At 43.3% G+C, this 27,278-nt stretch overlaps 2 protein-coding genes across 2 annotated transcripts in view; both read left to right on the plus strand.

Moving 5' to 3' along the window:
* The window catches only part of LAMC1 (laminin subunit gamma 1), a 138,569-nt gene extending 117,163 nt beyond the window's left edge, over nt 1-21,406 (plus strand). The window contains exons 16-28 of the mRNA XM_081193275.1: nt 596-738; nt 2,840-3,018; nt 4,078-4,234; nt 5,690-5,895; nt 6,250-6,329; nt 8,402-8,539; nt 10,252-10,396; nt 11,254-11,403; nt 12,630-12,744; nt 13,580-13,779; nt 14,832-14,990; nt 16,364-16,463; nt 18,021-21,406. Of these exons, the coding sequence (XP_081049401.1) occupies nt 596-738; nt 2,840-3,018; nt 4,078-4,234; nt 5,690-5,895; nt 6,250-6,329; nt 8,402-8,539; nt 10,252-10,396; nt 11,254-11,403; nt 12,630-12,744; nt 13,580-13,779; nt 14,832-14,990; nt 16,364-16,463; nt 18,021-18,277 (2,029 nt within the window). The 3' untranslated portion in view covers nt 18,278-21,406. The remainder of the gene's footprint in view (nt 1-595; nt 739-2,839; nt 3,019-4,077; nt 4,235-5,689; nt 5,896-6,249; nt 6,330-8,401; nt 8,540-10,251; nt 10,397-11,253; nt 11,404-12,629; nt 12,745-13,579; nt 13,780-14,831; nt 14,991-16,363; nt 16,464-18,020) is intronic.
* Nucleotides 21,407-26,505: 5,099 nt separating this feature from the next.
* Nucleotides 26,506-27,278, plus strand: part of LAMC2 (laminin subunit gamma 2) — a 41,838-nt gene continuing 41,065 nt past the window's right edge. The window contains exon 1 of the mRNA XM_081193362.1: nt 26,506-26,826. Coding sequence (XP_081049488.1) covers nt 26,742-26,826 — 85 coding nt within the window. The 5' untranslated portion in view covers nt 26,506-26,741. The remainder of the gene's footprint in view (nt 26,827-27,278) is intronic.

Below are 27,278 nucleotides of genomic sequence, written 5' to 3' on the forward strand. Positions count from 1 at the left end.
GTATGGTGGCACCCTCCCTTCATATACCTACTTAAAATCCCACCTTTTCTTTGAAGACATTACTTAACCTTTTAGTCCCTCTTCCCTTCAGAAACGGCCTTAATAGCTATAGCTACACTTTGGCCAGTTCCCCCCTTCCCTTGCTTTTTCCTAGGCTGATAATAATAACTGGCTGAAATTTTGGGACATTGCTAATTACTATTGCAGGTGACAGTAACTACATTGTAGGTCTGTTTCTGTGACCCTGGGGTGGATCTCAATCCGAGGGAAGAAGTTGCTCCTCAAATAGTAGACTAGCATTTAGAAGGCTGCCTTATTGAGCTAGCAGTCTTCCACTTTGTGAGGTTTTTTTGGATGTGTTTAAGGCTTATATTTTTATGGAAAGCAGGCAAATGCAATTTATCTTGTATTTCATATAGGCAATTTTTGATGCAGCATTATTTCAGACCTCTCATGGCGAATGTGACTTGCATTGCACTGTACCCAAATCAAACATGATGGTCATGTGCAATCTTAATGCTTTAACTTTGTGCCTTAATGCTAAAAAAATGTGTTCTTTTTCTTCTTCTTCTTCTTCCTCCTCCTCCTCTGGTAGGTGTAACTGCCACCCATTGGGTTCCACTAATGGCCACTGTGAGATACAGACAGGGCAATGTGAATGCCAGCCAGGCATTACTGGGCAGCGTTGCGAGAGATGTGAAGCAAACCATTTTGGATTTGGTCCTGAAGGCTGCAAACGTAAGCAAGGGGGCAGGGAACGTGGTTTTTCTTTCCCATCTTTTTCGCTTACATTTGTTTATCACCATTTTTTCTTCTCTGTTGAAAATGTGTTTCGTTGCTCACCACTATTAGTGTGTTTATGGACTTGGACACCACAAGAGCTCTTTGCGTCACCCTCCCCATTTTTTTCTTTTGTCTGTCTGCTTCCTGCATGCTGTGTGAGTTTCAAGTCTATGGAGGATGTTTTTGCAGTTGTGTGAGTCTTAACTTTCTCCCTCTAGGGCATTATGATTGCATATACTTGTAGACCATCTGCTGCTTGTTGTCATAAACACTTGCTCTGAGTTTTGTCCCAGAACTGACCTGTTTTCTGGCTGTTACACTCCTACGCCTCTACTCTGGAATGTGGCCTTTAGCTGCTAACTCGGGCTTGAGAACATGCAAAGTGTGTCAGATTGGGACATACATTCCTACTTATCTAAACCCTCCCAACTCGGGTTCCCTAATATCTCAAGAGTAAAGTGAATCTAAGTGTTGGTTTGATACAGTGCCCCAGTGAACATGCCTCTGTGTTTCCCTGCAAACCGTGGCTTGTAGATTGGAAGCTGGCCTCAGGAATATTGCTGTATTCCCACCTTCTCTCTACAGAGCTGTCTTCCCTTTGCAGCATTATCCATAGTTTTATGTTGAATAAGTAAACATCTGATTGAGAGATGAAAATCATTGTTTGGAAAGTGCTTGGGAGCCAGTAATTGTGTTGGTGAGCATATAATGCTAAGCCATGATTCCGCCTGGCAAGGAGAAGTTGGAGAATAGGGAAGGAAGGAGGACAAGGAAGCATTCATTTCAGTTTGCAAGCCATGATTTCTGGGGAGCCATCATTTGACTTAGTACATGTGCACAGCTGTGCTGGCAAGTGTCATTTGAAGTGTGACTACATCTACAAGAGTAGAGAATTTATGCCAAGCTTTTCATATAGTTAAGCATGAATGTGGCCTTGCATGAATGGATTTCATATTATTAAGGTGTGACATGAGAAGCAGACCTCAAAGCTCCTTCGTAGGGTCTTGTTCTTGCAAACAGCAGATGAGGTGGTATGTTCGTAAGAATGTAATACTTACTAAATGAGTAGCTGTTTTTGTTTTGCTAGTAGCTCAATGTCTAAGTGCATTGAAAGATGCAAAATTATGTGGTTTTGCCTACCATTTTCATCTTGCAGGTGTATGTTGTATAATATGTACGTTTGTAGATCACCCAGAAATACTCTCTCACAGCCCAGATGGAGCAAGTAAGGCTCACTGAGGTCCATGGAGAGAGTTTATATGTAAGTTTGCACACTTGCATCTTGATATTAAAAGACATATCAGATATGGCATATTCACCCAATACCTTTCCAAAAAGTCTTTGCTTTGCAGACCAGACAAATCCCATCATCACTGGTATTTTCACAGAGTGGACACCCCTTTCAAACCTCCACCTTTTGTCCTTAGGCAGGATGAAAGTGTGTGTTTATTTGGATCAGCATAGAGTACTGACATGCACACTGGGTTTCTCTTGGTCCTAACGAAAACCAGACTTGGAGGCATCTACATAATGAGAAGCAGGCTGAAAGAAAGAGTTTGTTGCTTTCTTTGCTTTGTGTCGAGGACAAAGTTGACTTGGAAGGTTGTGCTTACACTTGAAGGAATAGCCACAATGCCATATGACATAATTTATGTGAAAATAAGGACGCCAATAATTGGTTAGATGGGTCTTTCACAAAAGGTGCAAACTAGCAGATTTACTCACAAGTGATCCCTTAGGCTTCAGTGAGTCTTAACTTGCTGAAGCTGAGCTATCATGAAAGTGATTGCAAACTTTCATATGCATACGACTCACAGATCCAGTCAGCTGTTGTCATAAATGTACAGTTTCCACATCACACTAGACAACAAAGATTCCTTTATGCCTTAAAGACCAACAAATGTTAGCTTTGTTAATCCTGTGGCACTTTAAAGACGTTCGTTGGTCTTCAAGGCATAACAAACCGTTTAAGTGTGTCCTGAAATATATTCATCCAAATCCCCTTTTCTCATTTTCCTCTTCCTCATAATTATTTTTAAATCTTGTCTTTCTGCAGCTTGTGACTGTGACCCTGAAGGTTCTCGATCTCTTCAGTGCAAAGAGGATGGCCGCTGTGAGTGCAAAGAAGGTTTTGTTGGGAACCGCTGTGACCAGTGTGAAGAGAACTATTTCTACAATCGATCTTGGCCAGGCTGTCAAGAGTGCCCTGCATGTTACAGATTGGTGAAAGATAAGGTCAGGCTTGTAAAACTGTGTGGTTTTGTCAGTTCAGCTGGGTTTGCAAATCATGGTTGTAAATGACCTTTGGTTGTATTAATCATATTTTCTTTGGGTGGTCATGGCATTATTACCCTGGATACATGAAGGGAGAGGGGGACATTGCTCCAGAGAAGGGAGGGTAGTGGGAGGAAAGCCAATTCTCAAGGCTGGCTCCAGATTGACAGTGTGTTGATCTGCACTGGCTGTGTTTGTGCATTACCATGGCTAAGTCAGCTGGATTGAGTTGGGTTTGAAAGTCTCTTAAAATACACACTTCCAAATGTGTAGGATCCAGAGGATGATAATGTACCAATTTGTACATAGTCTGGGATGTGTGGATAAGGTCTATTTATGTTAGAATTTTCAAAAAGCGAGGTCTCCAAATAGCCCTAATTGCAAGGCAAGGGGAGAAATAGCGCTGGAGGGTGGTGCAGACCTCTCAACACCTTGCCTTTCTTGACTGCTTTGGCCTAGCCAGAGGGGATTGACTAGTTGGGTCCAGTGTGTGGCGAATGCATCACACCGTTGTGCAGGGGGTGGGGTTTTGCTGCCCTTAAAAAGGCAGTGACAATCCCCCCATCCTGCTTCCTCAAAAGCAGTTCAGTTATGGGTTCAGTGGACCCATAACTTTTATTGCAAAGTGTTCCCTGGTCTACAATGCAGCTTCAGAAGTTGTTGGAAGTTATATCACCCAGGCATTTGGAGAAGTCTGCCAAATTGTTATCCATCCAGTTGAGTTTAACTGCTTGTTCGTTTAATATGTTCTTTAATATGTTAGGAACACTGTCAAAACCTTTGCAGATTATTTCCCACACAAGCATGAGTACTAAAAACTGGCAAATACGACAACCGTAGGCTTCTCCAGCTTAATTGGAAACATGTGCTAACACAGAGATATTGTTGCCGTGTGAAGTCCTATACTTAATTGTAGAGAGAGATCTGTAGATGAGGACTGAGTGTTTCCTACTGGAGTCTCAAACACTTGGCAAGTGGAAACATCTTTCCTCATCCCTCCTTTCTGTCATTTCTCTTTAGGTGGCAGAGCAGCGGGAGAGATTGCAGGAGCTTGAAAATCTTATAGCCAACATAGGAACAGGTGAAGAAACTATAACTGATCAGGCTTTTGAAGACAGGCTGAAAGAAGCTGAACGAGATGTCATGGACTTGCTTCAGGATGCCCAAAACAGCAAAGGTGGGGGGGACAGATTTCTTTCTGAATACCCTTCTTTCCCCAGGATTGTCGCATGTTATTGATTAGGCTTTTTTATTTGGGGTGGGGGGTTTAGTAATTCTGTCACTGCAGCAACTGAGGAGCTGAGATTGTCGCTCCCTAGCTGCTCCCCAAAGATGTCCCGCATTTGTATCTGCTTCTATAAATTACGTTCCATTGGGATAGCTCAGCTGATAGAGCATGAGACTGTTAATCTCAGGTCCATGGGTTTGAGCCCCACGTTGGGCAATAGTTCCCTGCATTGCAGGGGGTTGGACTAGAATCAGTGTTTCCCAACCTTGGGCCTCCAGCTGTTTCTGGACTACAACTCCCATCATCCCTAGCTAGGAAGACCAGTGGTCAGGGATGATGGGAATTGTAGTTCAAAAACAGCTGGAGGCCCAAGGTTGGGAAACACTGGACTAGATGACCTTCACGGTCCCTTCCAACTCTGCAATTCTCTAGTTCTGTGGTTTTGCCACGCTGGGATCATATGATGAGGTGGGCTAGAAATTCTCTTACAAATAAATTATAAATAACTATTTCAGAAGAGATGTGATCTTCTGAAAGTAATAACATTGAAGTAATTAGGTTTTAGTGTTTGATGGCGATAGCAATGGTGTATTCTTTTGTGATTATAAGTGGAAACCAAATTTAAAAGTCTCTTTCCTAAAAGTTTAATCCAAAGTGTAGAGGTTTTTTTCCTGGATTTCTCAAATCAGAAAATAGCTTAATTTGTTCAACAGGCAATTGTGAAAGAATTTTGTAACTTGAAGTAGGGGTTTCCAGGGGTCTTGGTGGGTTTTTTTTTTTTTATCCCCACCCTGTGTGCAGTAGAAAGAAGCTGTACTGTGGTTCCTGTCATAATGTGTTATCTGCAAGTGTTTTGTCCCTGCCCAAAGGAATATTTAATCTGAACTTTGATAGTGAAAGAGACAGCTGGGGAGAAAGGAAAGGGTAACAAGGGATGAATCAAAGCAACTATAGTTAAAACTTTGTGTCAATCAGGGATTAGGAAAAACCAAGGGCTTCATGAGAAGAGATGAGTTCAGAGGAAGAACTTGAAGACATTCCGGTTGACTCCCTCTGCTTTTGCTGTGTGTGGTCCTAATAGAGAAGTGCTGCCCTCTTAAGAACACCTTTTATTGATTTTAAAGTACACCTCCATGAAGTTCCTCTCTAAAACCCTCTGCCCAGGATTCTTTCAGTTTGACCATTTCCATATCCTTGGGAAATGCCTAAATGCTGCCAAAGTCTTGGGAGTTTTTGCATCCACCTTTCTTTACATTCCTGTTCACACTTTTTCTTTTCTTTTTTTTTTAGTAAAAGCAATTATCAGTAAAAGCATGTGGGCACAATGCCTTATTCTTGTTCATGCCACATCTTTTTGTGCAATTGGTTCAGTCTGTCCGTGTTGCTTGGCTTGGTCTGTTCCAGATGTAGACCAGGGCTTGATGGATCGCTTGCAGGAGATCAACAGAACTCTGTCCGGCCAACTTGGTCGGTTGAGGAACATCCAGAACACAGTGGAAGAGACAGAGAATCTGGCTGAGCGGGCCCAGGCCCGGGTGGACAGCACGCAGGAACTGATTGAAACAGCTTCAGATATGCTGCAGAGAGCAAAGGTGGCAGTTGCTAATGTGGTGAGTGGTTCTTGTGTTCCTTTTTGAAAGAGCTAAAATTACTGAATTTGAGTGCCTTGAATATTTGAGATATTGGCAACCTTGTGCTGAGTTCCTCTTTCTCTCTCTCTCATACGTTGAGTCATGAATAAGTGTTTTCTTGGGCCTCACTGCCTATTTCCATACCGACACAGACCAGGGGAAGAGGGAGAACCACACAAGACTTGCCTGTATCACCAAGGGCCCCATATTTCTCACCATGTCTAGCTCCAGTCCGTACTTTAGACCCAGTCGTAATCTGAGAAGGCAAGTAGCTACTGATCATTTGTTTAAAAATATAAAAAGACCTTAAAAGTCTGTTTGGTTCTTCTCCAGTCTATTACTCCACCAGAATCAACCAGCGACCCCAACAACATGACTCGCCTGGCAGAAGAAGCCCGCCAGCTAGCTTCTCGGTAAGGCCCGTTGCATCTTTAGCATACCTTCTGCACTTTTAACCCTCTTGGTGTTGGTGAATACCATGCGCTTCCTTCGTGAAGGATCCCGCGTGATGGAACCGCATCCTCATGGAGGTTCCGTCGTCCCGCTCCATGATTTATTTTTGCTAGCAAGTGAAGACTACTTTCTTTACACAGGTATTTGAGGAAGGAGCTTGAGTAGAAATTGAGAATTTTTAGGACAGCTGCTGGTTGTACTTTTGGCCTGATGGATTAGCTGCTTTGTGAGGGTGCTGCATTTTAGCCTGTCTTCCTTGTTTTCTCCATTTGTTCTGAGCATGGAAAGGGCAGTTTTATAAATGTAATAAACAATATAGCAACACATTGTCAAGAAACACAAGGCTGCCCCTCCTCAAGTCACTGTCATCTTTCCCTCTTGCAGCATACCTTAAGATCACACCTACCACCCTTCCTTTTACTGTTCTTCGCACTAGAACCACCAGCCCCGCTCTCCTTTGGGGGAACGGTTTCCTTCCTGCTCCCATTCTATCCCCCATTTGTTCTTACCTTTCCATTTTGCCCTGAAGTGAATAGAACAAGGGAGGCCCATAATGGAGCAGTCTCAGCACAGCCATAAACTGCTTGAATGGTGCTGCTTCTAATTATTTAACTGAGGATTGCATCTTAACAAGGCATATTTATCTTTTCTACAGTACTGAATGCACAGTGCATACTTAAGCACTGTTTAGGTTACAAAGGGGTGTTTGCATGTATAAATAGCAGGTTCTACTTTTGAAATGCTTGGTGTGCAGTTTCTCATTGTGCTTCTTTTAAGGAGAAGAAAAACCTACGAGAAGCATACATGAAAGCATAACTAATGTGTTAGGTATATATTTTGTGCTCAGGTAGATCTGTACGTAAATTCAAAATGCTTTGTAAGAACTGGCCCTGAAGGGTGCAGTCTCAGCCAGATAAGCGAGTATATTACCTGTCTGCTCAAAGCGAGTATGTCATCAGTTTGTCCTCTTCCCCCACCTTCTGTTCTGATAACACTGGCAAGTATCTGCTAGCTCAGTCTGTTGTATGTCTCTTTCCTTCCCCTCCCCGCCCCGTTCCCGCTTTTATATTAGTCACTTCCTGTTTGAACAGCCTTGTTGAGTAATGGGAAAACAGGCAATTACAGTGGTGCCTCAGGTTGCATACGCTTCAAGTTACAGACTCCGCTAACCCAGAAATAGTACCTCGGGTTAAGAACTTTGCTTCAGGATGAGAACAGAAATTGTGCAGCGGCAGCAGGAGGCCCCATTAGCTAAAGTGGTGCTTCAGGTTAAGAACAGTTTCAGGTGAAGTACGGAGCTCTGGAATGAATTAAGTACTTAACCCGAGGTACCACTGTATTTGGGAGAGACCAGGATCTGAATCCCCTTACATGACTGTTGGTCAACCAGCTCACAAAACAATGGAAGTCCTTCATCCACCACAAGCCCATGAAAAGCTGGAGTGCTTCAACCACTTCTTTAAGTTCCTCCCTTTTTAATTTTAACCTGGGTTCTGTGAATCTTTCCCACCCACCCCTTAAAGGAAAAAAATTACTAGTTGGAAAACAGTGGATTTCTACAAGCTTTTGAAAGAGAACTATTGTGTCAGTCCTTTGCCAGAAGTGGAGAGGCAGCCACCTCTAGCTGTGGTGAATGGCCAGCGAGTGGCATTGACAGCATGGATCTTTGATACCTCTGAAGAGGAACAGGAGGACCCAGTGAGCCTGGCCTCTACTCCTGCCTGCCTCTCCAATGTTGTGCTGCTACTTGGCTAGAGAATACAGCAGCAGAAAACATGGAGTATTGTCTTTATGCAGCAGCACACTTGAGGTGCCCTTGACAAAGAGGCTGGCTATTGCTGTTTTAGGAATAGGCTGTGTCGGCTACATTCTCAGAGACAATTCAGGCCGTGTTCCTGAAACTGAAGATTTATGGCATGTTTTAATTCTCCTTGAAAATGATGCCTAGGGTCTAACTCCCGACTATAATGTTTGGAGAGAAAACAATGGTGGTTCTCTAACCATTTCGTTTTGCTCTCCTAATACTGCTCAGGCACAAGCAAGAAGCAGATGACATTGTTCGTGTAGCTAAAGAAGCAAATGATACGTCGACAGAAGCATATAAGCTGCTCTTGGAGACACTGGCAGGGGAGAATCAGACCATGAATGACATCGGTGACCTTAATAGGAAGTAAGTATGAAGTGAAGACACAAATTGAGGTGCTTTATTTTCAACTGTCCAACATGCTGCAGTGATCATAAGAAGCAGAATAGCTAAAATAGTTACTGTGTATGCAAAAACAGATGACAGGAATTTATATCCAGGAGCCTAAGGCATAAAACTTTTATCAGTATTAGGCTTCGGGAAGTTTTTATGTGCACATACGAAGCATATATCTATAATTGTAAAATGTGAATGAGACCAAAGTGTCTTTAAAGAAATATGGTTCATTCACATACATTCCCAGGATTTACTGTAGCTCCCCATTCAGTGTACAGTTTGTGGCATACCTGGATTTGCTACTGCTATTTGTGTGGAATGGCCTCACTAGATGCAGAACTAGCAACAAAGGTGCAGGGTTAAAAGCTACAGAATGTGGAGCTGGCAAAGCTGACGGGGAAGATTCGGAATCGCCGTGAAGAACTGTTCCAAAAGGACTGGGGAAAATGTATACTTTATATGAAAGAAAATTGCAAACAGTTGGAAATGTTTGTAGTTTTAAGTTGAAATGTTTGGTAATGGGAAATTAAGAAGCTGATTTACTTATAAGAAGGTGATTGCTTTAAGAATGATATAAGGTAAAAAAGTGAAACATAGGAATGTGAAGAAATTGATAAAGTGATATGGAAGTCTGTTAAAGGGAGGGAAGGAGGTTGATGCTTTATTTAAGTAATGCTTTAAGTTATAAATTCTTTGATTTTTGATTCTGAAATGCAATGAAATATGGAAAACTTAATAAAAATTATATTAAAAAATAAATAAAAGCTAAAGGATTAAAACAAGGCGGCATTAAAGAACTTAAAAGGCTGGCTGAATACAGCAGTTTTAACTTGGTGCTGAAAATGGCAAAGTTCAGTTATCAGATATGCTTCTTTTGAGGAAACTGACCTGTACTCCTAGGGAAGAGAAACTCAGATTTTAGTTCTCATAACTGGAGTCCTGGTCCAGATACCCTCTCCACACTCCACCACCACCCCAAAGATCAATTTTAAAGCATGGGCCAGGGCCAGGCCACTTGGGGATACTTAAAATGACCTGTACCTTTTAAATGGAAGCTGACTGGTTGCTTGTTCAGCTGTCCATCCATAGGTGCAGTGTATTCCCGGCCAGTTTCCATATTTAATTCAGTGATTTGTGTGTATTTGCATTGAACTGTTTAATTGTTTATCTGAAACCACTGGTATCTGAAGAAGCGTGCAGGCACACAAAAGCTCATACCAATAACTAACTTAGTTGGTCTCTAAGGTGCTTCTGGAAGGAATTTTTTTATTTTGTTTTGACTGTGGCAGACCAACACGGCTACCTACCTGTTACTGAAAGCATCTCTGTTTAACTTTACTAGAAAGGCTGCCCTATGCTGCCAAACCATTGATCCATCAAGTTCAGTGTGATTTGTTCTGACTGGCACCAGCTCTTTTTAGTCTTTTTAGACTGCTCCAGGCACCAGTCTTTCCCAGCTCTGCTCCCTAAGATCTAAGTTTAAAAGATGTCAGAGATTAAATGAGGGACTCCTTGCGTGCAAAAGTTTGTTCAGCTACTGAGCTGCAGGCCCTTTCCATCTGCTGCAGCCATACCCACCTACCCACTCCTTGAGCACAGGACCTGTTGCATCCAAAGCAGAAATAGTACCTTGAGCCAACAGGCCAAAGAGGAACAATAGTAAGGTTATCTTTGTTTCCTAGGTATAACCAGGCAAAAGACATTTCCCGAGATCTAGAAAAGCAGGCAAACAAAGTCCATGCTGATGCTGAGGAGGCTGGGAATAAGGCCCTGCAGATCTATGCCAACCTCACCAGTCTGCCATCTATAGACTCTGAGGAGCTAGAGGTATGTTTTTTATTGTCATCTTACTATTTTTGAAATATATACAACAACCAAACATAGTCAACACTAGCAATATCATGGCTGATCCCAAAGGGGGATAGATTTCAAAGGTGCAATAGGACATGTATATTCATTTTTAAAATTCTTCAGTCCAGTAAGTGTTTCCACAAGTTATAATGCATTCAAGGTGGGTGACATGCTTGATTATCCCATTGCATGTAAGAAATGAACAGTTGCCAGGTGGCATAGGACATCGGATCCAGTTTGCCTCGTGCCCACCCCATTTGGCAAGTCAACTTTTCTACAAGTGCAACTGACTATTCTTGTGTCTTCTTGGAGTCTTGATAAGCTAATTGTGGTGTGGCAGCATGTGGCTATCTCCAACATGCTGCCATAATCAGTAAAATTAGCATCACTTTATAGCTTGTGTTGATTAAGAGTAATCTAAAACACCTCATAAAAGGAGGCAGGTTGCATCTCTTTCCGAGCTAGAAATGTGCTGAGTTGGGCTTTGTGTGGAGTTTGTTGTAAGAGCTTTAAAGCACCAATAAAACTGAAACTTGTTTAGCTTTTGTAGGTGACACAAGAGATAAATGGTTCAAGTTGTTGATGTCAGCTAAGAGATTATTTGTTTAATGCTTTTTGAAATACTTATATTTGTGTTGAGGCACTTCTGGGTACTTCAGGATGTGCTGCAGATCTATGATCCTGGTTTGAGGTCTTTTAAAGGGTGGTTTTGATCCAGCTCATCAGTTACCATGTTTGTAAATTCAGACCCTTGGAAATGTGCCATAAAATGTATAATACACAGTCGCTGCATTCACAAAAGCCATTTCTCTTCCTGTTTTCTCCACGTGCAGAATGAGGCGAATAAGATCAAGAAGGAAGCCAGAGAACTTGATCAGCTCATTAACAGGAAGCTGAAGGATTATGAGGACCTAAGAGAAGACATGAAAGGGAAAGAGCTGGAAGTACAGAACCTTTTGGAGAAGGGCAAGACTGAACAGCAGGTCAGTTCTACTTGTATGTAAACTCTTGCCCTGACAGAAGCCATAAATGCATGTTAAACAGGAGTGGCTTAACTGCTCTCAACCTTTGAAAACTTGTGTTAACCAATTCATGGAGAGGTATGGTGGACATGTGTTTAGGGCTTTTTTTGATTGTGTGTTCTGTAGAATGGCTGCACCATGCGCAGGACAAGCTAGGTGCAAAGTGTTCATGGAGAGACAGCATGGGCCCCAGAGCCAAGGGAAAGTGGCCTGGAGACGAGGAAAGGACGGGTGGAGAGAGAGAGCAGGCAGTAAGGGAGAAACAATTTGCTGTAAAAGGCAAGTGAAGGTTTTAGTGTCCAAGCCAAAAGAGACCATAGTGGTGTGACTACACACCTGTTAGTAAAGCAGAATCAGCAGTCAAAAACAGAGTTGGGGAGGATGAAGGACCTTTCCCATTCTTTAGCATCTTTGTCCTTAAAATATATGAACTGTTTTAAAACGTTTAGATTTTGTTCTTGTGACTGTGCAAATGTACTTTCCTATACTGTTTAACTTCCTTGTAAGCTGCTCTAGTCACACGATAATCGGAGACTCTTAGGGTTAGTATGGTTTAGAGGCCACTTCCTCCGTTGTGTCTGATTACATCCTCCTTGAAATCCACTGAAGAAAGAAGCACTGTCAGTGGCTCTCTCCTCTCTGCTATGGAACTCACTCCCACTGAAGACTCACGAAATCCAGGCCTGAGTGTATTTCAGAAGCATTGCAAAGCCCTAAGCATTGAGCTGCCTTGTGGGGCTAGAATTAAGGTGGGGAAAGCTTAGGAAAAATTCACTACTTTGCTAGGGACTTGACTCCTGCCCTTGCCCCTTTGGGGAAACATTGAAGCTGCCCAGAGTGGGAGGGGTACAAATAGAAGAACAACAACACTCAGACTGTGGCAGGAATCCACCCAGTGCTCTTGGGGAAATGTGGTGTGATCTCTTAGAGTAATCAAGTGAAACTTTTAACACATGGCAAGATAAAAATCTGTAATTTTATTAGGACAACTTACTTGTTTACTGTTGTTACAATTGTTTTCTCAGAATTTGTCTTCTGTACCATGAAGATAAATAAAAGCAGTATTTTTTAAAATAATAATAATAATAAATTGAAATTCAGTAGAAACAGTCTGTGCATGATACACGCTATATGAAGGCATTGCAGAGAGAGGCAGAGAGCATGCTGTCTTGTGTCTGCTTCCACAGACTGCTGACCAGCTCTTGGCTCGAGCAGATGCTGCCAAGGCTCTGGCCGAAGAAGCCGCCAAGAAGGGGAGCAACACCCTCCAGGAGGCCAATGACATCCTCAGCAACTTGAAAGGTAGGTGGCAGCATGACTTCCTGATGAGTCATTTTTCAGAATGGCAGGCTGACCTCCCTGAGGGACTCAGCCCTCTCTTGGGGGGGGGGGAAGTGGGCCAGAATCAGAACATTGTTCCACAGGACGCGTTTTTCCTTTTGCTACCGACTGTACTGCTGTAATCACGTCAGGATTATCCCAGTGAAACGTGTATGTTCAGGACTGAGCGTACGCCCTGATTTTGTGGAAGTGCAGAAGTTAGCTTCCTGGGAGGGCCATATGTCAATGGAAACCTGGTGGGTTTGCCAAATAGCTTAGCAAGCTTCGTAACTGGGCACAGATCTGAACTTTGGTCTCAGTCAAAAACTCCAACCACTGTAGCAGGATTCCCAAGGTGCAATACATTTCAGCCCTTGCACATGTTTCCTTCTGACAAATTTACTGTAGCCGTTTACGTGACAAGACAGAAAAGGATAAGATAATCACTTGTGAGGATCTTTTGTAAGCCCCTCTGAAAGCTTCTCAGGGTCAACAACATATTGTAAGTATTTTTAATGGGGGGGGAGACACCAGTTTCTTCTCATCCACTTGCATTCCAGTGGGTTTCGAAGACCTTTGATGCAAAACAGTGTTTCATGGCGGGTCTGTCTGTCAGTGGCTGTTAGCGACAGTTGCTCTTTGGACCTTGCCTGTTTGGAAGCAATATACCTCTGAATATCAGATCCTAGGGGCAAGCGGGGCTGTTGCTTTCATGTCTTGCCTGTGGGCTTCCCAGAGGCCTCTGACTGACCACGGTCAGAAATAGAAGGCTGAGTCATCCAGTGGGGCTTCCTTACATTTCCCCCCCCCCCTCCAGACTTCGACAAGAGAGTGAATGATAACAAGACTGCAGCTCAGGAGGCTCTAAGGAGAATTCCTGCCATTACCCAGACCATCTTGGAGGCCAACAATAAGACACGGCAAGCGGAATTGGCACTAGGCAACGCTGCTGCGGATGCCAGAGAAGCAAAGAACAAAGCTGCTGATTCTGAGAGAATTGCTAATTCTGTGCAGGAGGTGAGTCTTGTGCCTCAGTGGTAGAGTACATCCTTTGTATAAGGCTCCATGTTCGATCTCTAGTAAATACTGGGCTAGCAGGACCATTGATCTGAAGCAACATATTGAGGAGCTTCGTTTGTTCAAAAGTATTTTTTTTTGTGGTACAGTTTTTTCTGAATTATCTGTCCTCAGACCGCAGATGTGAATAACATGTCTGAACAGTTCATGAAATGAACTCTCAGTACACAGAATACTAGCATGTCAGGACAAAAGTTCCCAACTTGCTAGTTTTCATGCGTGTGGAATTTACTTTCTCCATTTTCCAAACACATCATGCCTCCTGTCCACAGCCTGAAGTGGCAACAGCACATAATTATTCTGCATAAATAGATCAGCTCTTGGCAATATGTAATAGACAAGAAGCTGTCTTCGATGAGACCAACTGCTGTTTTAGCATTAGTGGAAGTCAAAAGCTGACATTTCTCTACTGGGAAGCAGTTGGTAAAGAAGCCTGCTAGTTGTCTTGCTCTTAATGCTGCCCAGAACAGAGAGAGCTTTCCTATAACATTAAAGGGCCAAATACCATGGCAGGGTGTTCTTTCGTAAACACAGCTCAGTGGCAGAGCACACGATTTGCATGTGGAAAACCCCTGGTATTAATCCATTGTGGTGCCAGGTAAAGATGGTTATGAAGGCTGGGAATGATCCCTGCATGAGTCACTAGAAAGGTACACCCTGGTACATTGGGACAAGTACTAGACTGTGTGGACCCACCGATCAGTCTAACTGTATGGGGCAACCTCATATAGACACATATAATCAATATTAGTACTTCAAATGAAGTTTTAAGATGAGGCTTTAAGAGCAGTGAAGGAATTAACTGGAGGGGAAGCACGTACGAGTCTGCCTTGACTTCATTAGGCACAGCCCAGTGCTGGCGCTGATTGGGACTCAGGAACAGATTGCATGTATGTTTGGACCAGCTGTGCAGGCTCTTCATCCTTTCATATATACTTGCTTTGTTCAGGTATTTTTATTTTTTAAATGGTTTTGGTCTCTGCCCATTCTAGAATGCTGCTTCAACAAAAGCTGATGCTGACAAGACCTTCTCCACTGTTGCTGAGCTGGACAAAGAAGTGGGTGACATGTTGCAGCAGCTGGATGCAGCAGAGAAAGAGCTAAAGGCGAAACAGGAAAGCGCTGATCAAGATATGATGATGGCAGGAATGGTGAGTTACTGTGTCTGCTTCAAAAAAAACAACCTTTGATTTTGGGGAGTTAGATTGGCATATTGTTAATCTGCAATATCAGCACAGTGGAACCTCAGGTTAAGTACTTAATTGGTTCCGGAAGTCTGTTCTTAACCTGAAGCGTTCTTAACCTGAAGTGCACTTTCCCATGGAAAGTAATGGAAAAGTGGATCGATCCATTCCAGACAATGAAAAATACCCCCTAAAACAGCAATTTAACACAAATTTTACTCTCTAACGAGACCGTTCATCCATAAAATGAAGGCAATAATCAATTTACTGTACTATAAAATAAATAAGACAGTATTGTAGATGAAAAGAAATAACATTTCTTCTTCTTACATGCACTGATGATAGTCATTGTTTGGATGGGGGGCTTTTATCCATTTCTGCAGTCGCACAATCAACCAGTAGCTGAACTGGGCTCCACACGATCCCCAAAACAATGGCAGAAGGCAGAGTCCCCCAGAAGTCCCCCAAATGAAGGAGCAAAGGCACAGGGCAGACTCACATAAACAAATCCCCAAATCCCTTGCAGAATCCCAAAATTTTCCACTCCCCCCCCAATGGTAGGTGGGCTTACCTGGCTAGGTGCCACCCATCTTGCTACGGCTGGGGGGGGGGGCAAGGGCTGGTCAAGGGCTTTTCGGTCCAGGCTCCCCTTTGTTTTCTTCACAGCTTCACTGCTCTTGGTCTTCGTTAGGGAAGCGTTCCTTGCCTATCTTTGGGGCTGGGATGCAACCTGCTGGGCATCCTGCGGATGTGGGGGCCTGGCTCCAGGCGGTTGTGAAGGCCTCGGAGAGCTCCTGCTGCTGGAGCCCAGTCATGGAGCCTCCATAGGCCCTGCGGATGTCCAGGCTTGGCTCTGGGCAGTGGCGAGGCCTCCGAGAGCTCGGAACACTCACTTCCGGGTTTAAAACATTTGTAACCTGAAAAAACGTAACTCGAGGCGTTTGTAACCAGAGGCACCACTGTGTGTTGGTTTTTTAAAAGAGACTTTACAAAACCCATGCATGGCTAACTGCCCTTCAAAGAAGCCTCATGCCATTTGGAAAATCATTTCCTTCTTTTCTCTTTCCCATCCTCTCACCTTTGTCTTCCTGGGCAACTCCCTTGTCTTCCAGCAGAAATGACATTGCATGATGCTGCAGTGTTCAAGACAGAGTTGACACATGCATGCTCATTACTCAGGGACTTAGGTGTGTAGAGTTACTCACTGCAAATTAAACACCACAGGTAGTGTCTTATTAGCTGGTTCATGTGGTCAGCCACAAGTAATTGATATGGAGTTACACACATGCATATGTGAATTCAGTTGTCATATCCATTTGAATTTATTTTTTAATTCCCAGGCTTCAGAGGCAGCTCAGGAAGCGGAAGCCAATGCAAGGAAAGCAAAGACCTCTGTTAGCAGCTTGCTGAGCATGATCAATGACCTCCTTGAGAAGCTGGGTGTGTATCTTCAGCTGGTAAAGTGCTAGAGAGTTTGACCTTCTCGCCCTGAATCGTGTGGCATTTGGGGTATTGCCCCTTTCCTGCTTGTTTGTTCTTTCAAGCCATTGCTGTACCTGGCTAACATAAGTTTGTGTAGCTGGGCACCTAGTCTAATAATTTTTGTGGACTTACTCAAAGGACTTCAAGAAAATGCTTACCAACAATAGTGTACAGTGACTTGAGTTGACAAAGCTGAAATTATGATAAACAAGTGGGGCTTAATGTAAAACTGCACACATATTTATTTTACATATTAAGATATGTATCTGTCTGGCATCTGTCAGAAAGTCCATTCCCTGTATTCAGTACAATCTGCCTTTCTAAAACAAAACCTAGATGGACAAATCTATGAATGTGCAGTGATTGACTCCCACTCCCAGCACTGTCTATTGACTGCACCACTTTACATCCATTGCTGTTTTACTCTTAGTGGCATGTTGTTGTGAGGGCAAAACCTGCCCGCTAACCCTGACAAAGGGTGTCCAGGCCTCCACTGCCAGGGATTCCATACAGGGTAGAGATGTTTTTGTGTTCAGATCACAGAAAGTTGTACAGTACCCCCTTGGGAGCCCTTGCAGTATGCAAGACTTCACTCTGCAAATCAGCATGCTTGCCAGATTAACGGGTTCATTGATAGCTAGATTACCGTAGTGGGTGCATATAGCACTAGGGTGGCTCTGTCCCCGTTTGCTCCATTCGCCAACCCGTCCACAAGACACTTTATTTGCTGAATTGGCTGCCCAGTCAAGGACTATCCCAGCTTCTCCCTTCTTTTTCAGCCACATTTTGCATCTGTTTTCACAACAGTGCTTCTTGTACAGTTTACTGCTTCGACAGTGGAATTTGCTGCCAAGGAGTGTGGTGGAGTCTCCTACTTTGGAGGTCTTTAAGCAGAGGCTTGACAACCATATGTCAGGAGTGCTCTGATGGTGTTTCCTGCTTGGCAGGGGATTGGACTCGATGGCCCTTGTGGTCTCTTCCAACTCTATGATTCTATGATTCATAAGTCCATAGACTTGGCCTGTAAAAAAGAACGGGTGGGCTGAATGATTAAATGCAGGGAATGGGCAATCAGTTGTTTATGTTGTTTAATCTTGGCATTGTAAAAAGGAGGGGGAAAAATAGTTAAGGATGGATGTGTATAGAGAACTTTTTCTCAAACAGCGGAAATAAAGTTCAAATAACATTTAAATTTCACAATGTAAAATGTTTGTACATAATGTGAATTTCTGGGTGTGCAGTTTTAGAGACATTGAACTCAGTGCTCCGGTGTTACACATTTCTGAATTTTGATACACAACTTATCTCTCAAATTTAAACAATTTGAATGCAGTAGTTAGAGGAATTTTAGAGACGATGTGGCAAGCTAGGAAGATCAGGTTTTTGAATTATTTTGCTTTTTTAATCTCTTTCTCTTTTGCATTTGACCAGTGGAAATTATTTCTGTATCAGAATGAAGTGGGCATTAATTTAAAAAAATAATAATTCTAATTTTGTATGTTGCTCCCATTACAGGGCGTGTGGAACCTGTGGACTTGAGCAAACTGAATGAGATTGAGGATACTTTGAACACTGCCAAAAACCAGATGAGGGACAACGATTTGGACCGGAAAGTCTCCGATCTGGAGAAGGCAGCTGAAAAGCAAGCCAGTGCCATCAGTGAATATGACAGGGACATTAACACCATTAGGAAAGACATTAGCAATTTAGAGGACATCAAGAAGACCTTACCAACTGGCTGTTTCAACACCCCGTCCATTGAAAAACCCTAAGGATGTGCTAAAGGCAGGGGGCGTTCCCTCAATGACTGGTGGAGCAGTTCTTTTGGCTGTGGAGTGCCTTAATTCCTAGGTTACCTTCTTCAGGACCCCCACCTCATCTCCCACACAGCTATCAGTTCTTTCTTTCCCAATTCAAGGGAGAAAATTGCAAGTTTCTGAATGAACGCAAATTAAATATCCAGCCTTTGGGCTTCAGAAGGGTTTAAAGATATGAAATGTATACACTTCCTTGCTCAAAACACTCCATTTTCTCCTCTTCTCCCAGAAAAGACTCCCCTTTGATTTGCATAATGATGTGAAATATTATGGACTGTTGTGCTGAATTACTGAAAGGGCTATGAGAACTGATACATAGTGGGGCAGTCACAGCTTCTCCTTCTTTCATCCCCCGTATCTCTCTCCCGTACCCCATCTCACAATTTCTCTGTTCTTTTTGTTTCTATGAAGGAAAAGGTTTGGCTACCAAAGTATTAAATTGTAACGGCCAGTATAGCTACAATTTGTAAGAAACGCTGATGGCCTTCAGAATGAGAAAAGAAGAAAAAGTCAACTTAATTCATATATTAGTGGCCAATTAAACTACCACTTTGGTAGCCAGCTGCCAATTTTAAAGAAACTTTCTAGAGTGCAATATGTATATGTATATCTTGATTCTGAGAAACAGTTTCTCAGAAATGCTTTCGGGGAGTCATGAGGAAGGAGGGGTGTGTTAGGTCTCCATGGGGCTATACCTTGGCCTGCCTTCGACTTCTGAGAACACAGGCAGAAATTCTTCAAGATGGAAGAATCTACTTGTGATCAGAATTGTTCCTGTCACCAGCCAGTCACTAGTAATATTCAAGAGGTATCTTCCAGGGACAGATAATTTAATATCAACAGATTCTGTCTTTGTCTCTTGGGGGCGGAGGAAGCCCCTGAATCAGACTCTTTCTTTTCTTCCCTTTTTTGAAAGAAGCATCCACTATCCAGAGAGTACTTTTTTTTTTGCTAGACTTGCCTGTGAAATTTGAAGTCAACATAATCCTCTCTGGTAGAAACTCAAATGTTTGCAGAGTTCTCTTTCTGCAGGTTGAATCATATCATTTTGCCATGGTAGGTTTACCTCTCGTGTAAAAGAGGAGTAATCACAAAATATAGCTGGTCCATCTTTCTAGGAAAAATAATTGGTCAGGCCTAATTCTAGGGGTAAATAACTCCAAGAGTTCACAGTATTTACTAACTGAGCTGGGGGTTGCTTGGTATGAATTTCTGCCCCACTCAGAATGCCCCCTCTCCCACTTTGATTATGCTTCCTCGTGGGGAGAAGATACCTCCTTCCATGTTGTCTCTCTTCTCCACCCCCCCCCTTTTAATCCTGAACTGGAGGAAATCATCTGCCTCTGCAGTTTCCTCAAGAGAGAGGTCTGATGCTTCCACCCCCTGCCTTTGAGATCTGCATATACCCACCCTCAAACACTATGCAACTTTGTACGTTTGCGTAGAGGGGAAGAAATTTATTATCTGACACACACTGGTGCTATTAATTATTTCAAATTTATATTTTTGTGTGAATGTGGGATTTTGTGTCTTTTTTATCATGATTATAGTGTGAGGAAAAGTCTGTTTCTCTCTCTCTTGCCCCTCTCCAGCCTTCCCCCCTGTAAATATGCTTGGCCTTGCATCCCGAGTGGCCCTGTTCTCTCACTGCTTCCTCTTCACCGCCACACTGCCCACATCCTCTCCTCCAGGTTATTATTCCTCTGGCAGTGAGGGACAGGGTGGGCGAGGGGCAGGTATTTTCTCTGCCCATCCTCACCTCTGCACTCCGTACTGGTAGTTAATAGTGTTCCATATCTGCATTGCCAGCTGAGAGGCAAGTTGCCCTCCTAAAGCCACGTGAGACCTAAAGGAGTCAGAGGGGTGTAGCTCACGATGCCTTAGGCCATTTTGGGTGATGCTTTGCCCTGGGAGACTCTCTGGGCTGAAATGGGGAGCTCCAACTTGTGCGCCTCCTCTCCCCACACCTCCTTCCTCCACTGTGAGCAGAAATGGGAGAACCAGAATACCACCCATTCAGGCAGATCCAGAGTTCTCTGAGCGGACAGGAAGGAGACCCACAGGCCTGCGGCCTCCTCCCCAGGTCTCCTGCTTGGCGGGTGAAGGCATCACCCAAACTGGCCCTTTGTTTGTGGTCTTGATATTATGAATGGTTATAGGCTTCCTGCTGGCTTTGAAGAGGAAATGTGACTTGGGCCTACTTCTTACTCAGGTGGTTTAACCTAGGTCTGAGCTGGTACCATTTCTCCATGCAGTTTTGTTTTTGTTTTTCAAGAGAAAAACCTTTCTCTCAGACATGGCTAGTTGTCTGCATGTAGGGAAATTAAGGAACATTCAGTCATGGGAGCCATTTACTGAAGGGCTGCCAGCCGGCCACATGCTTTCCACCGCAGTAAGCGCTGGACCATTACTGTAGATTCAGTAGCAGGTCTCTGTGAATACAGGTAGGCAGGCAAAACCCCTTTGGCCTTGGTTTTTACAGCACCTTCAGGGCCAGAGAGAGAAGTTCCAGCCAGATCTTAATTTTATCCAAGCAACTTCTTCAACAGTTTACATAAAGCCGACTTGCATGCATACAGGCAAACAGAACCGAAAGCCATGAATTGGAAAGGGCTTTTTGCTGTGGCCTGTCGCACTTGACTAGAAGGGGATGATTACAGTTCGTAGTGTGCTTCTAGTCCTTTCCTTGCCTTCCTAGTATTTCCCCCCTTTTCTCTTAAACAGGTTTTAACAGTTTTTTTTTTATTTTTAAATAAATAAATAAAAAGGCCTTTATAAGAATTTACGAATATTGCGTTAACAGCTATTATCACGTTTGTATAGGTCCAAGTTATTTCTTTGCATAACAAAACGATGCAACAGCTGTTCACGGGAGACGCCTGCTGAAGAGTTCCCTTCATTTTATTTTTTATTCTCAACTGTGAGCACCTCAAAAAGTGCCTTCACTCCAGTTTTAGACTTAAATCTGTGGTCTTGCTGTCTGGGGGCAGTGAACAAAAACAACAAAAATGCAACACTTGGCAGTTTTATGTATAAAACAGTATTTCTTATTTATAATAAAGACTGAATATTTGTAACCCCTCATATGTTGGGTTCTTGAGTATTTACTGTGTGTGTGTGTGTGTGAGAGAGAGAGAGAGAGAGAGAGAGAGCGCACGTGCACCAGCTGTCCAAATATATTTGCTTTTCCTGTCGGATTTGAATACGGGGGTGGAACGGTCTCATTTTACCTTACCACCTTTTTGTGGAAGGAAACCTGAGCTAAAAAGGATTTTAGCATGGAACTTCAACCAATTTCTAAATGGCTTCAAGATTTAATTTCACATTTTGAAAATATCCCCCTCTGGAGCGGCTAAAATGCTCACTTTGAATTCTAGAGACTTCTCGAATAACTGGAGATTTCAGTGACTGATTCACCATGACCTCTAAAACTTTTTCCTGGGTATCATTTATATTTTATTAAGAAAATTTCATTTATAAGAAGATAAGATTGAGAAAAAATAAAAAAGTGGGTGAGAATTTTAAAAAGAAACAATACTGGGTAACCATAACCAGCTCAGACCCCACCAGCCTATATTTGATAGGAATTTTTTACCACAGTGTTCAGATCATTGTGCAGTTCTTAACACTGAATCTCATCTGTCATTGGCTATTCACTTAGCTTAGATCATTTTGGATCTGTTCACAGTCTTCTTTAGAATGTGTCATCCTAAATAACTCCAAATTATCTAAGAACTCATTCCTTACTTCTAACACAGGGTTTATGAATAAGTTGCAATACAGATCCTTGAGAAATCCCACTATTTTCTTCCCTCCACTTGTCAAAAGTTGGTCACTTAGTCCTACCCATTACTTTTGTGAAAGGCAATGTCCTCTTATTCTGTGGCTGCTAAACTTACTTAACGAGTCCAATAAGAGCACTTCCTGTAAAATTCTTACTTGGACAGGATTGGGCACAACAGCTGAACAATATGGATCCAAGCAGCGCTAGGCTTTTCAAAGTTGCAGCTGTGTTGAGAAATTGCCAATTATTATTCTACACTTTTTAGAGCCCCTCCTAAACTGTTAGAATTTCAGTCCTCCCCTGGGGAATATTTAGAAAATTAGCCTCCCCAATTTTGCCGTCTATGAATGCAATTGTGGGTCTAGTTTAATGCTGTTGGTTTTCCTTCCTTACAGTTCCCTTCTCTTAGCCCGTTGCTCCCTTCATCCTCCAACAGAGTGTTATTCAACATGACATGAGCCAAAATTTCTCTTAAAATATTTTTTTCTGAGGAAAAAGCTGTTGAAGAATTTCAGCTCCCCTTCCCAAGCTGTCGCCCAGTTAACAGCATCATTATAATCAAAATGTGATCCTTTGATTAATCAAACTGATGAAGCTCTGTGGCCTTACCGAAAACATTTGTGTCTGCTGGAGAATTAATTTTAGCGATGATTATCTTGCTTGCTTTACATGAGCAGATGATGGGGTAGTATCACCCCAGAAAGAACTTCATTCTCACCCACAACCACAAAACCTTTGTCTAGACCTGCTGGAGTGTGTTATGGAAATAGTGTCTGTATAATGCACTCTTGGTTAAAAGCTCATTCGGCAGCTCAGGAGTTGACAAAATCCCTCTCCGTATTAATCAGGAAATGCTAGGAATGTCATCAAGGAATTCCATTGATGCTCCCTTCCTGACAGTTACAACAAAGAGGCTAAAAGGGCAGAGTAAAAGAAAATTGAATGTGTATGCAGAGGGGCAAATGAATTCTTTAATCTTGAGAGGGAAGGAAGGAGGGGTCCGTTCTGCAGGAAGGGGCAGCAGACTGGACAGGCCAGATGTGACTGTAGTTCCCTGCCATGCTGACACCTCAGCCACAGTCTCGCCAGGTATGCATCACCTAGCTTGCTCAACGGAACTGAGCAGCAGGGTGTGGCCCTTCACTGATCTGCCGCAGCCCTGGAGGGTGTGGAATTTTATTTTAACCTAAGCTTCAGGGAAGGAGTGCTTGAGACAACTTTATCTGAGTGGAGAGGTAGTCACCGACTAGGTAGTGATAGCTTCCAGGCAAAAGTATTTTTAGCCACAGTTTGTAATCTGCTTCTACTGCCTCTTTGGTCCCACAGCAACAGTATTTACACTTTTTAATACTGCCATGCACCTTCTTTATCTGTTAGGCATTTCCTGCATCAGCAGTAGCTAAGCTGTGGCCCTCCACATAGTGCTGGACTGCCATTTGTTTCATCTTCAACTCTTGGCCATGCTGGCTGGTGGACTGTTGCAGAATTGCAGGGCACCAACATCTGGCAAGGGACAAGTTATTACATGGAGAGTATTTCCACTTGAGAAGAACACATTAATCCTGCAAGAATCCTTTTTGATCATTCAAACATTCAAAGCACTTATCAGCTTGTATGTATGTCATTAGGTCCAGTCATGACCGACTCTGGGGTTGCGGCACTCATCCCACTTTAGTGGCCGAGGGAGCTGGCGTACAGCTTCCGGGTCATGTGGCCAGCAGGACTAAGCCGCTTCTGGCAAAACCAGAGCAGTGCACGGAAACATCATTTACCTTCCCGCCGGAGCGGTACCTATTTATCTACTTGCACAGGCATGCTTTTGAATTGCTAGGTTGGCAGGAGCTGGGATCGAGCAACGGGAGCTCACCCCATCGTGGGGATTTGAACCGCCGACCTTCTGATCGGCAAGCTCTAGGCTCAGTGGTTTAGACCACAGTGCTACCTGTGTCCCTACCAGAGGAAATACCATAGCTTTAGTAGCAACGTTCTTTGGGTACGTTCCAGATTGTAAGCAGAATCCTTTCTGTCTGCTAAAGCTAAAGAAAGGCCAGGACTGAAATCCCAAAGTTTTTTCCCTTTCAGCTCTATCAACACCCTATCCAGATATATCTCCAAATCATCATTTGTAATCTTATCTTCTACTTCTCCTCCAAATCCTTAAATGGAGATCATTTCCAATTCCATTTCCACATAGCCATCTGATTCCTGCAGTTTGCTTATTTCTTGTTCCAGTCCTGCCACTTTTCATCAGTTTCTTCTGGAGTCTCTGTGCATTCTTCATTTCCATTTTTACCTTCATAAGCCTGTTTCTCCTCTAGCTTCTTATTCCCATCGTTATCTTCATCCTCATCAAACATTGTTCTGAACATTTTTAGCTCTTCAACAGACACCTGTCTATGGGACCTTTGTTCTAATTTTGTGTTTGCCCAGAAACGTGAAACTGTTTGCTGCTGCCCATCTCTACTGCCTCAGTCTTCTACTGCCTGGTATTGCCATGACCTGGAGGCAAAGGACCTGACAACCCATAGCAAAGCATGGCGATGATCTCACCCCATGCTTTTTCTGAGCCTCCCAGCAGTGAGCAACCACAGAACATTACGCTGTCTGAACCAGCATCATCAGCTTAAGGCCGAGGAAGCTGCCAGACAGCTCAAGAGATTATGAGAAACACCTGAGCTTTAATTACCTACAATTAGAGTTTGGAATCAGAGGCAGTAAGCTAGGAGATAAGAAAGGCCTTGTACGTATGTCACTTTTAAGTAAGTTCTGAACTCCATATCCCTATATGCATATGTATAGGCTGTGGGTCCGCCCCCCCCCCCCAGTTTTATCACCAAACAAGCAGCCAAACAGAAAGGCAACAAAGTGCCCTGCTTCCTCAACCTCTTAGCAAGCATTGTTATCAATGTATGTGGATAGAGGTGCTCTGATAGACATGATGTACTGAAACTGGCATAAAGCTTTGACAATGTCCATTGCCAAAGTCCATTGCCAAACAAACTTTGCAGCCATGGGAAAAGTAGACAGCTCCTCTTCTGAGTGGGTAACTAATTAAAGAGCAGGAAGCAGTGCTGAAGAGGGACGGTGCACAGTTTTTACAACAGAGGAAACTAAATTCTGGATTTCCTAAGGACTTTTACTGGAAGCAGGGAGCATAATTTTTTCACAAATACTTGGAGAGTGATGCCAAGTGTGAGCAATTAACTAGAAGCTATGGGAGATCTTGAACACATGTCACTGAATGTTTGCAGAGGACATCAAAATGACTGAGGATGATGCATCTCAAAGCAAACTTTGAAGAGATCCTAACTGATTTCTCTAAAATGGGTGAATGGATAAGAAAAATGGCAGATGAGAGTCAGTTGATCTGATTAACAGTAGAGGTTTTCAAACTTATTCAGTGGGGCCACAGAGTTTCTCAGAAGCTTACCAGGATGGCTTCTATTAGAAAACCAAGAATAGTGGATAAGCTTCTGTACCACACTTGGTCTTCCCCAAGACTACACAGCCATAGGAGAATGTTTGGTGTGTTCAACACGGCACCCTCAGCTTATGCACAATTAATGGTGAGGCGCACTGTTCCTAGTCAGCTGTGCCCTGTGTGAAAAACTGCTTGTGGTCTACAGGAAAAGCTCCAGAATTCTCTGCAGCACACAAAGCTCAGTAGGATAAATCACTTTTTATATGGAAAGACCACTGAGCTAAAGCAAATAACACCGCCTGAACGGTATTGTTTTGTCTGCTTGAGTTTGGTGCAAAATATGAGCTGCTTTGTTTGTATAAGGCTGGTGTTGGGTATAGAGTTGTGAGTATAGTAAATTCAGTTAACCTGAATTTAAATATGTACATTCCAGAATACTTTAATCAGGATGAAGTCTTAGCTCATCTTCTTTTTCATCATAGATTCAAAATATGTCAGACATAAAGGAGTCCCTCTCAAGCTGTTTTGATTGGATAACAGCTGGTGAGGTGTGTTTTCTGGGTGTTGCTAAGGTAATAGTAATAATTATAATGCTAACAAATTCTTTGCAAGTATTCTAATTGGGCTAAGGTGAGTGGGAACATGCCCATTTCATTCCGGAACGTGGCACAGGTTTAACAAAAGTGGTGTTACCTGAGGGTAAAACCAGCTACTTAATGAAGTTGTGTTTTACATTAATGAGTTTACAGAACAAGCCCTGCGGTGAGTCTGGCCTTGGGCTTGCCCTGTAAGCGATTTTAATGCGGAAGATCAATAATTAAATTGTTCTTTCTGTCCTCCTGCCACCCATCCCACTCCCTCTTGGCCTGCTGCCAGGGGCTTTGGCTGCTGTGTTCTGCAGAGATCCGCCCCTACGAATGGCTAAGAAGAAACTGTTAAGTGTCTCCCTGAACTGTACATGGGCAGGGCCCTCCTTTTTTTTTTATTTGCAAGGTGAGTCAGACTGAAGGCAAGTTCTTTTATTCCTGTCTAGAGTGATTCAGGCAGAGGAGGTGATAAAAAGCCCCTGGAACAAGAAACGGAGGCCCAGGTGGAATTGTCCGCAGCTGCACGTCCACCACCACTCAGCTTTGTCCCTTGATCTTGAGGCTTTTGCTTGGAAGAGGTGGATCTGAGCACTTTCTGGACAACACAGCCCTCCGAACTTCCCTGGAATGCCTCAGCACTGGCTGGTGACTGTCAGCTGCCTTGCAATCACTCTCCTCCTCCCGTCAGCTGTTGGCATTCAAAGAAGAGAAGGTGAGGCAAACGAGTACGGTAGCTAAGCTGAAGACTCTTTCTCTTTATGGGCACGTGGAATGTCTTGGGAACTGGGCAGTAACGTTTTCAGCATGTGGGCGATAATGGAGGATGGGACCAGATCCTCATCATCTGAGCTCCCTTCCTTAGGTCTGGCCCCCGTTTCTCCTCCAAAACCTTCTAGTTAGAGGTAGATGGTGAAGCGCTAGCAACTGGGGTCGCCTAGCAACTGCAAGCTTCCTCATGTATTATCTGTATCCTGATTGGGTGTCTGGGCTGAGATATGGTCATACCCGGTAATCGGTCAGTGATGGGGACAAATGTCCTATCAGTCTAGTGGGTAAGTCCACTATAGGTCTTTTAGTAAGAAGGTGACAAGTGGATGAATGTTGATCCCCAGGAAATTTAGATTCATTCAGGGACTTTTGAAAATGCTGCCCTTAGTGTTTTAC

This window comes from Podarcis bocagei (genome assembly GCF_964188305.1).
Source record: "Podarcis bocagei genome assembly, chromosome: 5".
Classification (NCBI taxonomy): domain Eukaryota; kingdom Metazoa; phylum Chordata; class Lepidosauria; order Squamata; family Lacertidae; genus Podarcis; species Podarcis bocagei.